General features: G+C 46.5%; 1 protein-coding gene across 1 annotated transcript in view; it reads right to left on the bottom strand.

Annotated features, from left to right (window-relative positions):
- Positions 1–12,145, bottom strand: part of LOC139389917 (rasGAP-activating-like protein 1) — a 66,913-nt gene that overhangs the window by 11,664 nt on the left and 43,104 nt on the right. The window contains exons 9-10 of the mRNA XM_071136951.1: positions 4,137–4,254; positions 1,821–1,974 (exon numbers count right to left, since the gene is read on the bottom strand). Of these exons, the coding sequence (XP_070993052.1) occupies positions 1,821–1,974; positions 4,137–4,254 (272 nt within the window). The remainder of the gene's footprint in view (positions 1–1,820; positions 1,975–4,136; positions 4,255–12,145) is intronic.

The following is a 12,145-nucleotide window of genomic DNA, read 5'->3' as shown; positions in this document are numbered from 1 at the left end:
CAGTGTTAAATACCAACAACGCTTAGAGCCTCTGTGGGATACGCAGGAACAAGAGCAGGTGAGCAGCTGGGCTCTTATTCAATCTGCCTAGCACACATACAGTACCAGTCAAAAGTTGACACACCTACTCATTCAAGGGTTTTTCTTTATTTTTTTACTATTTTCTAAATTGTAGAATAATAGTGAAGACATCAAAATTATGAAATAACACATATGGAAACATGTAGTAACCACAAAAGGTGTTAAACAAATCAAAATATATTTTATATTTGAGATTCTTCGAAGTAGCCACCCTTTGCCTTGATGACAGCGTTGCACACTTGGAATTCTCTCAACCAGCTTCATGAGGTAGTCACCTGGAATGCATTTCAATTAACAGGTGTGCCTTGTTAAAAGTACATTTGTGGCATTTTTTTCCTTCTTAATGCATTTGAGCCAATCAGTTGTGTTGTGACAAGTTAGGGGTGGTATACAGAAGATAGCCCTATTTGGTAAAAGAACAAGTCCATATTACATCAAGAACAGCTCAAATAAGGAAAGAGAAACAACAGTCCATTACTTTAACATTAATCTGGTAAAAGTTTCTTCAAGTGCAGTTGCAAAAACCATCAAGCGCTATGATGAAACTGGATCTCATGAGGAACACCACAGGAAAGGAAGACCCAGAGTTACCTCTGCTGCAGAGGACAAGTTCATTAAAGTTACCTGCACCTCAGATTGCAGCCCAAATAAATGCTTTACAGAGTTCAAGTAACAGACACATCTCAACATCAACTGTTCAGAGGAGACTGCGTGAATCAGGCCTTCATGGTCGAATTGCTGCATAGAAACCACTACTAAAGGACACCAATAATAAGAAGAGACTTACTTGGGCCAAGAAACTCGAGCAATGGACATTAGACCGGTGGAAATCTGTCCTTTGATTGATGAGTCCAAATTTTAGATTTTTGGTTCCAACTGCCGTGTCTTTGTGAGATGCAGAGTAGGTGAACGGATGATCTCCGCATGCGTGGTTCCCACCATGAAGCATAGAGGAAGAGATGTGATGGTGTGGGGATGTTTTGTTGGTGATATTGTCTGTGATTTATTTAGAATTCAAGGCACACTTAACCAATGGCTACCACAGCATCCCATCTGGTTTGCGCTTAATGGAACTATAATTTGTTTTCAACAGGACAATGACACAACACACCTCCAGGCTGTGTAAGGGCAATTTGACCAAGAAGGAGAGTGATGGAGTGCTGCATCAGATGACCTGGCCTCCACAATCACCTGACCTCAAACCAATTGAGATGGTTTGGGATGAGTTGGACCGCAGAGTGAAGGAAAAGCAGCCAACATGTGCTCAGCATATGTGGGAACTCCTTCAAGGCTGTTGGAAAAGCATACCATGTGAAGATGTTTGAGAGCATGCCAAAAGTGTGTAAAGCTATCATCAAGGCAAAGGGTGGTTACTTTGAAGAATCTCAAATATAAAATATATTTTGATTTGTAAATTTTAAAAAAATGGGTTACTACATGATTCCATATATGTTATTTCATAGTTTTGATGTCTACACTGTTATTCTACGATGTAGAAAATAGTACAAATAAAGAAAAACCCTTGAATGAGCGTGCAAACTTTTGACTTGTACTGTACACTCAAAGCTCCTTCCCACACTGTACACTACCTTTAGCTACACACTCCCTGGTTGTTCACAGCTTCACAGGGATTTGTTTCCCTACATCCAAGAGATTCAGTGGTCATATAACCATGTTTTTTTTTAAAGCTCACAAATATGACTTTCCTTTAAATACCCAAGCCAGCCCGTGTCTCTTACAAGTATGGTTGACCTCACGGGTGCTGAGGTAGTCCAGAAAGGGCACCACCAGGCCCTGGCCCAGGTAGATCTTGACCAGGGTCATGGCCACATCCTGCCGGCTCTCAACCGTGGTCACCTCCTCCAGCATGGTCAGAGGGCTGCTGTCCTCCACCTGGGAGGGGCCATAGGTTGGAGATAGTCAGGGTCTATTAGCCAGGTGTTCATATATGAGAGGAAGCTGACTTTGTGTCTGTCAGCCATGGAGCACATTATGCTCTCTATATAACCCTGTTGTGGAAGGATATGGCATATTCGAATAAATCTAAAAAAGGAAATGTATTTTCATAGAAAGGAATCACGCATCATGGCATCTCCATATGGCATGAAAATGGAATTCATTAGTAGCTGAATAAATCATAACAATATCAGTGGCGGTCAGTGCCCTTTAAGATGGGGGACAATTATTTTTAGGACGACTGTCATTCATATTCCATTCACCCAGTTCAATGTAACCTCTATAGGTTTAGGCTACTAAATGACACTCAAATTTTGCCTATACCCATCATAAGGCTGTTACAACCTAGCCTATGAATGAAAAATCGCAACATAGGTGACACAGGTCCAGAGAAAATGTTGGGGTGACAGACAGTGACACATGGACAGACAGTGACACATTCAATACAGCCTTGCACACTCTTACCTGCATCTAGCTGATCTAGGGTGTAATCATTAGTCCAACAGTTGCAAACAAGAGTTTCTATTGGACACATTCAGGTATGTTAATCCCAGTTTCGCTTCATTTTAAGAAAAGTTTTTTCAAAAGAATTGGTGGAATGAATACACCCCTGATCACACATAAACACAGCTCACATTCAGAGCAGCCACGTTGTATTCCTTCTCGTATCCATGTGCTCTGTGAGGCCTCCCGAGTGGCGCAGTGGTCTAAGGCACTGCATCGCAGAGCTAGCTGTGCCACTAGAGATCCTGAGATCCTGGCTCTGTCGTAGCCGGCCGTGACTGGGAGACCCATGGGGCGGCACACAATTGGCCCAGCGTTGTCCGGGTTAGGGGAGGGTTTGGCCGGCAGGGATGTTCTTGTCCCGTCGCGCACTAGCGTCTCCTGTGGCGGGCTGGGCACAATGCACGCTGACACGGTCGCCAGGTGTACGGTGTTTCCTCCGACACATTGGTGTGGCTGGCTTCCAGGTTAAGCGGGCATTGTGTCAAGAAGCAGTGTGGGTTGTGTTTCGGAGGACGCACAGCTCTCGACCTTCGCCTCTCCCGTGTCCGTAAGGGAGTTGGGACAAGACTGTAACAACCACGAAATTACCACGAAATTGGGGAGAAAAATGGGTAAATAATAATAATTCTATGTGCTCTCTACCTCTTACCTTTTCCCTTCGTTTGTGGACTTCAATGCACAACACATCAGGTGAAAAAACCTTTCCAAGCCAAACCATATCATAACTGCTACACACAACCTACATCGTTGTCCCCATATTAGCTAAAGTAACGTCATAGTCAACATAGCTAATAAAACTAAGAAGTTAGTAAACCTGCTACAATCATGCAGTAACTATAGTGTATAGTCAGTTAAAAATGTAGCAGTTACACCGGCGGCAATAAAGTAGTAAAACCAAAAGCTTACCTTGACTTGGAAGAGTTCCAGTATTGTGTTGGATAGCCATAGCAAGCTAGCTAACATCCCTCTATTTGAGCAGGTTGTATGAGTATGCTAAACTAGCTAGCTGCATTTGCTAGGTAAGTAAGTGAAACTGCTTCTCCTTTATTTTTGAAGAAATTCATTTGTTCAAAACTATTGTCAACTCCTCACCACATTTTATGCACTGCAGTGCTAGCTGGCTGTAGCTTTCAGTACTAGATTAATTATCTGATCATTTGATTGGGTGGACAACATGTCAGTTCATGCTGCAGGAGCTCTGATAGGTTGGAGAACATCCTCTGGAAGTTGTCATAATTACTGTGTAAGTCTATGGAAGGGGTTGAGAACCATAAGCCTCCTAGGTTTTGTATTGAAGTCAATGTACACAGAGGAGGACGGAAGCTAGCTGTCCTCCGGCTACACCATGGTGATACCCTACAGATGGCTGTTGAGGCTACTGTAAACCTTCATTGCAAAACAGTGTGTTTTAAAACATTATTTGGTGAATGTATTTAGTATAGTTTTTAAATGTTTTAACAATTTTATTTGTATGAAATTCACTGAGGTGAATGGTACACCCCTTCCTCCTCTGAAGAGCCTCCACTGAAAAATATCCTGTAGAATGAGTTAATAACAATGTGTTGTGTTTGTGACAGTAGTGTGATGCTGACCTCAGCAGGAGAGATGACAGACTCCACCAGCAGGTCAATGAGAGGCTGGTAGTACATGGAGGGCAGGATACGGTCCTCCACCAGACGCACCTTAAGACGCAGCGCACCCAGCTTACCTCTGTGGACAGAGAGAGAGAGAGGGAGGCCTCAGAGACACTACAATCACAACACTTAAACAATACTCACAGGAAGTTTGCTTAGCACAAACATAGCACAAGCAGTGCTGAGTATTAAAAAGGGAATGTGCCCACACCGGGGATAGGTTTGGTGGATTGCCATGCGGGGTATGATGAGTGACAACCACCCTATAATGGCCTTTCCAGTTTCCTCTACCCTGCCATCTTGGGAGTGACAGACCTCCCTTCTGATAGTACCTTGTCATTTCTTCCGGAACAAATAACCCCCTAAATCTGTGACTCATTCCGTAATGACTCTCTCTGTGTGTGCGTGTGTGTGTGTGTGTGTGTGTGCCTTGCTATCACAGTCACCCTTGTTCTACTGTTATCACAGAGAACAGATGCCTGCAGAGCCCTAGCTGTATACCCTTGTCCCTTGATGAAACTCGGTGAGGGAATAAGATATTTAAACAGTGATCCGCCGGCTGTCTTCAAACCTTTGCCTTATACTTATTAGGCTGACATTCACCTGACAGGGTAATAAACACCTGAGAAAATGGGGGGTCCGTTTTTCAATTGTCCATTTTATTTCAGCAATTCATTATTTTAGCTAAATATACTGAACAAATATAAACACAACATACAACGTCAAAGATTTTACAGACTTTCAGTTCATTAAGAGAAATCAGTCAATTGAAATACATTTATTAGGCACAGCAACTGGGGAGCCAGTCTCCCAGCCAATCAGAATTGAGTTTTTTCCCACAAAAGAGGAAGCCGGATGGGTAGGTCGTCTGGCGCGATTACAAGTGGTCTGCAGTTGAGGTTGGTTGGACGTACTGCCAAATTCTTTTAAAATGGCAGAGAAAATTAACATAAAATTATCTGGCAACAGCTCTGTTGGACATTCCTTCAGTCAGCATGCCAATTGCACGCTCCCTCAAAACTTGAGACATCTGTGGCATTGTGTTGTGTGACAAAATTGCACATTTACAGTGGCTTTATATTGTCCACAGTCTACAACGTCTCAACAGTGGAGGATATTCTAGAGCCAGTCTACCCAACGAGTCAGCACACCAGCCCATCCAGCAAACCACTCAGGTCAGCGATGCCTGTTTATCCCTCCAGGAGAAATATGAAGGGACACCATCCAAATGCCGTGGCTTCCTCCTTCAGTGCTCCCTCTATTTCTCACTTCAGATGGGAGCTCCCACCACCGAGAGGTCTAAGGTTGCCACGGATATTTCTCTGCTGACTGGGCGGGCATTGGAATGGGCTACGGCCGTCTGGGAAGAGAGGAGGAGCTCGAGTCTTATGAGGGGTTCATGGCTCTGTTTTAAATGTATTTTTGATCATCCCATGGAAGGCAGAGCGGGAGGTGAGTGTCTGCGTCAGCTCCAGCAGAGGAATCTGAGGGCTACTGCACTTACCTTCCGGACAGTAGCAGCTTCCAGTGGATAGAATGAGTCAGCGCTCAGCACATTATTTAGAAGAGGTCTGCACGAGGAGGTCCAGACTGAACTGGCCTGCCGAGATGACAACCTCACCCTAGACACACTCATTGCGATGGCCATCGTCTGGATAACCTCCTCCAGGAGCTTTGGCATCTCCATCACTTATCTCCCTCCTTCGGCGAGTGTTCGGGATCAGAGCCTGAACCCATGGAGGTAGGGGTTACACGTCTTCCCGCTGCAAAACGAGGCAGACGGATACAGCTGGGGCTCTGTCTGTACTGTGCCCAGGGAGGGCACAAGTGCCAGCGGTGTCCATTACTTCAGAATCTGGGATCCATTAGAGCAGAGGGATGGTCACGTGATGTTACATCCCCCAGACCTGGAGTGAGTATTCCATCTACTGCTCTTCCTGTTAGACTATTTTTAGTACCCATCACTCTGGCTGACTCTCCCTCATGCCCTGTGTCTACATATTGAGTGGATTCCAGCGCCGCAGGGAACTTTATGGATCAGACCCTTGCTTCCTCTCCTTTTCCAGTTCAAGGTCTCGACTGTCAGCCTCTAGGATCTGGAACCATCACACACATCACCCAACCACTCACCCTCACCATGGAGCCCGATCACCAGGAAAACATCCCTTCATCACCATTGCACCAGTTCACAAGATCATCCTCTGTCTACCTTGGCTTCAGCGCCATAACCCTATCATCTCATGGTCGAGGATGAGAATCACCGACTGGTCACCTGAATGCCGGATGACCTGCTTTCCTGTCCCCTGTGGTTCCACGTCGTTTGAGAGTCCTGTGGTTGCCCTCCAGCCCAAACATCCCGGAGGAATATCAGGATCTAAGGGAGGTATTCTCCAAGACCTGCGCTACCTGTCTACCTCCTCATCGCCCCTGGGACTTTGCCATTGACCTGTTTTCCGGTGCTTTCCCTTCGCGCAGACGCATCTACCCTCTGTCAGTGGCTGAGACCCAGGCCATGGAGGACTACATTCAAGAGGTGCTCCAATAGGGTGTCATCCGCAGGTCCAAGTCCCCTGCGTCGGCTGGTTTCTTCTTCGTGGCCAAGAAGGAGGGAGGATTACGCCCTTGTATCGATTACCGTGGACTCAATGACATCACCGCGAAGTATCGGGACCCTCTCCCGCTGGTGCAGTCAGCCATCGAGCAGCTCCGCTGGGACCGGTTCTTCACCAAACTGGACCTGCGGAGTGACTACAATCTCATTCGCATCTGGGAGGGGGATGAGTGGAAGACGGTGTTCAGCACGATGTCTGGTCACTACGAGCACTTGGTTATTCCCTTTGGCTTAGCCAATGCTCCGTCAGTGTTCCAGGCATTCGTCAACGAGGTGTTCAGGGACATGCGGACGTCAGGTGATTGTGTACATCGATGACATCCTGATCTTCTCGACCAACCTGGAAGATCACATCACTCACGTTTCGAGCAGTCCTGGAACGCCTCTTGGCTAGCAACCTGTTCGTGAAGGTGGAGAAGTGCCAATTCCACCAGAGGGCTGTCTCCTTCTTGGGCTACCAAATCAGCCCGCAGGGAGTGAGGATGGTGGACAAGAAGGTAGATGCTGGAATGTCATGGCCAGTCCCAACCACCATCAAGGGGTTACAACGGTTTTTGGTGTTTTCCAACTTTTACAGTCGCTTCATCAGGAACTTCAGCGTCGCCGCTCCTCTCACCTCCCTCCTCAAGGGTGGGCCTCATAGGTTGGTTTGGTCTCCAGCAGCCGACGACGCCTTTCATCTCCTCAAGGGGTGTTTCACCTCCGCCCCCTTGCTAAAACACCCAGATCCCACGCTACCCTTTGTGGTTGAGGTAGACGCATCGGAGGTGGGTGTCGGAGCAGTTTTGTCACAAAGACAGGGGGACACACTAAAATTGTATCCTTGTGTTTTCTTCTCCAAGAAACTGTCCGCAGAGAGGAATTACGACGTCGGCGATCGGGAGCTCTTGGTGATCGGTAGCTCTTGGCGGTGAAGTTGGCATTAGAGGAGTGGAGACACTGGATGGAGGGAGCCAGGGAGACACTGGCTGCCAGGCTCTAGAGAATGAGCCCGCACCCCAGAATTGTCCTCACGCGCGCATCTATGTTCCCACAGCGATAAGGGACCGGTTGCTGACCTGGGCACACACATCTACGTTCCCACAGGGATAAGGGATCGGTTGCTGACCTGGGCACACACATCTACGTTCCCACAGGGATAAGGGATCGGTTGCTGACCTGGGCACACACATCTACGTTCCCACAGGGATAAGGGATCGGTTGCTGACCTGGGCACACACATCTACGTTCCCACGGGGATAAGGGATCGGTTGCTGACCTGGGCACACACATCTACGTTCCCACGGGGATAAGGGATCGGTTGCTGACCTGGGCACACACATCTACGTTCCCACGGGGATAAGGGATCGGTTGCTGACCTGGGCACACACATCTACGTTCCCACGGGGATAAGGGACCGGTTGCTGACCTGGGCACACACATCTACGTTCCCACGGGGATAAGGGACCGGTTGCTGACCTGGGCACACACATCTACGTTCCCACGGGGATAAGGGATCGGTTGCTGACCTGGGCACACACATCTACGTTCCCACAGGGATAAGGGATCGGCTGCTGACCTGGGCACACGCATCTACGTGCCCACAGGGATAAGGGATCGGTTGCTGACCTGGGCACACACATCTACGTTCCCACAGGGATAAGGGATCGGTTGCTGACCTGGGCGCACACATCTATGTTCCCATAGGGATAAGGGATTGGTTGCTGACCTGGGCACACAGCTGTCATCGCTGGACATCCAGGTATTTCTCACATCATCCATTCCATCACTGAGGAATACTGGTGGCCCACCTTGGTGCAGGATGTTACGCGGTATGTTCAGTGTGCTCAAACCAAGTCCACCCAGAATGCTCCAGCAGGGAAGCTCCTGCCGCTTCCCGTGCCTCAGAGACCTTGGTCCCATCTATCGATTGACTTACTGAGTTACTGATCTTCATTCTAGTGGTAGTGGATATATTCTCCAAGTCATGTCGCCTAATCCCTCTTCCTCGTCTTCCCACTGCTCTCCAGGTCACCGAGGCACTTTTCCAGCAGGTCGTCCGGCATTATGACCTTCCGGAGGACATCTCAGACCGTGGAAAAGCTCGAGGTCAAGGTTAGTCTCACATCCGGGTAGCGGCCACAGTCTAGCGGGCAGGTGGAGAGGATGAATCAGGAGCTAGGGAGGTTCCTGAGGAGTCACTGTCAGGACTGGCAGGGTGAGTGGGCACGTTCCCTTCCTTGTTGGTATTGTTATTGTGTATCGGCGTACTGCCTTATGTTAGTGTCGTGTTCTTGATTTTGTTTTATTAAAACGTTTCACCTGCTTCCGACTTACCGCCCCATCATTACAAAAGATCCTCTATGCTTCAGCTACAGTCACTGGAAGAGTAAGAAAAAATCTGAGAGCGATCCACAAATTTGGACTGTTTTATATTATTCTTAACGATTTCGCACAAATCAGAAAAAATGCAACAATATGTCTGTGAAACTACAGTTGAAGTCGAAGTTTACATACACTTAGATTGGAGTCATTAAAACTTGTTTAACAACCACTCCACAAATTTCTTGTTAACAAACTATAGTTTTGACAAGTCGACAGATTATTACAGACAGATTATTTCACTTATAATTCACTGATTCCCAATTCCAGTGGGTCAGAAGTTTACATACACTAAGTTGACTGTGCCTTTAAACAGCTTGGAAAATGTCAGAAAATTATGTAATGGCTTTAGAAGCTTCTGATAGGCTAATTACATCATTTGAGACAATTGGAGGTGTACCTGTGGATGTATGTCAAGGCCTACCTTCAAAATCAGTGCCTCTTTGCTTGACATCATGGGAAAATCTAAAGAAATCAGCCAAGGCCTCAGAAAGAAAAATTGTGGACCTCCACAAGTCTGGTTCATCCTTGGGAGTAATTTCCAAATGCCTGAAGGTACCACGTTCATCTGTACAAACAATAGTATGCAAATGTCAACACCATAGTACAACGCAGCCGTTATACCGCTCAGGAAGGAGACGCGTTCTGTCTCCTAGAGATGAACGTACTTTGGTGTGCAAATCAATCAAAGAACAACAGCAAAGGGCCTTGTGAAGATGCTGGCGGAAACCGGTACAAAAATATCTATCCACAGTAAAACGAGTCCTATATTGACATAACCTGAAGGCCGTTCAGCAAGGAACAAGCCACTGCTCCAAAACCACCATAAAAAAGCCAGACTACGGTTTGCAACTGCACATGAGGACAAAGATCGTACCTTTTGGAGAAATGTCCTCTGTTCTGATGAAACAAAAACAGAACTGTTTGGCGATAATGACCATCGTTATGTTTGGAGGAAAAATGGGGAGGCTTGCAAGCCGAAGAACATCATCCCAACTGTGAAGCACGGGGGTGGCAGCATCATGTTGTGGGGGTGCTTTGCTGCACGAGGGATTGGTGCACTTCAAATAATAGATGCAAAATTATGTGGAGATATTGAAGCAACATCTCAAGACATCAGTCAGGAAGTTAAAGCTTGGTCGCAAACGGGACTTCCAAATGGACAATGACCCCAAGCATGCTTCCAAAGTTGTGGCAAAATTGCTTAAGGACAACAAAGTCAAGGTATTGGAGTGGCCATCACAAAGCCCTGACCTCAATCATATGGAAAATTTGTGGGCAAAACTGAAAAAGCGTGTGCGAGCAAGGAGGCCTACAAACCAGACTCAGTTACACCAGCTCTGTCAGAAGGAATGTAGGAACTTATTGTGGGAAGCTTGTGGAGGGCTACCCGAAACGTTTGACCAAAGTTAAACCATTTAAAGGCAATGGTACCAAATATGTATGTAAACTTCTGATCCTCTGGGAACGTGATGAAAGAAATAAAAGCTTAAATAAATCAATCATTCTCTCTACTATTATTCTGACATTTCACATTTTTAAAATAAAGTGGTGATCCTAACTGACCTAAGACAGGGACTTTTTACTATAATTAAATTTCAGGAATTGTGAAAAAGTTTAAATCTAGTTGACTAAGGTGTATGTAAACTTCCGACTTCAACTGTATATATTCACAGTATTATTAATGAATAGTGGTTTATTTGGTAGCCTTTCGTAGTGTGATTTAGTGTGATTAGTGTGATTTTACTAATTTTGTGATTAGTGTGATTTTACTAAATTGCATTAGTACTGTACAAAGTTAGAGGTGCGCTATTTGATAGATTCCCCATAATTCAGGCTCCAGTGTTGAGACCTGAGGTCAACCTACCCCCGCCCCCACCCCATCTCGTACTTCTGAGTGCGAGACCTTCCCAGGCAGTAGCCTGCTTAGCTCACAAACTAAACTCAGCAAAAATATAAAAATATAATTTATAATTTAAAAATATTTTCACAGATCTTCATTGTAAAGGGTTTAAACACTGTTTCCCATGCTTGTTCAATGAACCATAAACAATGAAATTGCACCTGTGGAACGGTCATTAAGACACTAACAGCTTACAGACGGTCGACAATTAAGGTCACAGTTATGAAAACTTAGGACACTAAAGAGGCCTTTCTACTGACTCTGAAAAACACCAAAAGAAAAATGCCCAGGGTCCCTGCTCATCTGCGTGAACATGTCTTCGGCATGCTGCAAGGAGGCATGAGGACTGCAGATGTGGCCTGGGCAATAAATTGCAATGTCCGTACTGTGAGATGCCGAAGACAGCGCTACAGGGAGACAGGACGGACAACTGATTGTCCTCGTAGTGGCAGACCACGTGTAACAACACCTGCACAGGATCGATACATCTGAACATTACATTACCTGTGGGACAGGTGTACAGAATGGCAAAAACAAATGCCAGAGTTACACCAGGAACACACAATCCCTCCATCAGTGCTCAGACTGTCCGCAATAGGCTGAGAGAGGCTGGACTGAGGGCTTGTAGGCCTGTTGTAAGGCAGGTCCTCACCAGACATCACCGGCAACAACGTTGCCTATGGGCACAAACCCACCCTCGCTGGACCAGACAGGACTGGCAAAAAGTGCTCTTCTCGGATGAGTTGCGGTTTTGTCTCACCAGGGGTGATGGTCGGATTTGCATGTATCGTTGAAGGAATGAGTGTTACACCGAGGCCTGTACTCTGGAGCAGAATCGATTTGGAGGTGGAGGGTCCGTCACGGTCTGGGGCGGTGTGTAATAGCATCATCGGACTGAGCTTGTTGTCATTGCAGGCAATCTCAACGCTGTGCGTTACAGGGAAGACATCCTCCTCCCTCATGTGGTACCCTTCCTGCAGGCTCATCCTGACATGAACCTTCAGCATAACAATGCCACCAGCCATACTGCTCGTTCTGTGCGTGATTTCCTGCAAGACTGGAATGTCATTGTTCTGCCATGGCCAGTGAAGA

Source organism: Oncorhynchus clarkii, chromosome 30, assembly GCF_045791955.1.
Source record: "Oncorhynchus clarkii lewisi isolate Uvic-CL-2024 chromosome 30, UVic_Ocla_1.0, whole genome shotgun sequence".
NCBI lineage: Eukaryota > Metazoa > Chordata > Actinopteri > Salmoniformes > Salmonidae > Oncorhynchus > Oncorhynchus clarkii.
The sequence above is the reverse complement of the archived record's forward strand: the minus strand, read 5'-3'. Positions and strand labels throughout refer to the sequence as shown.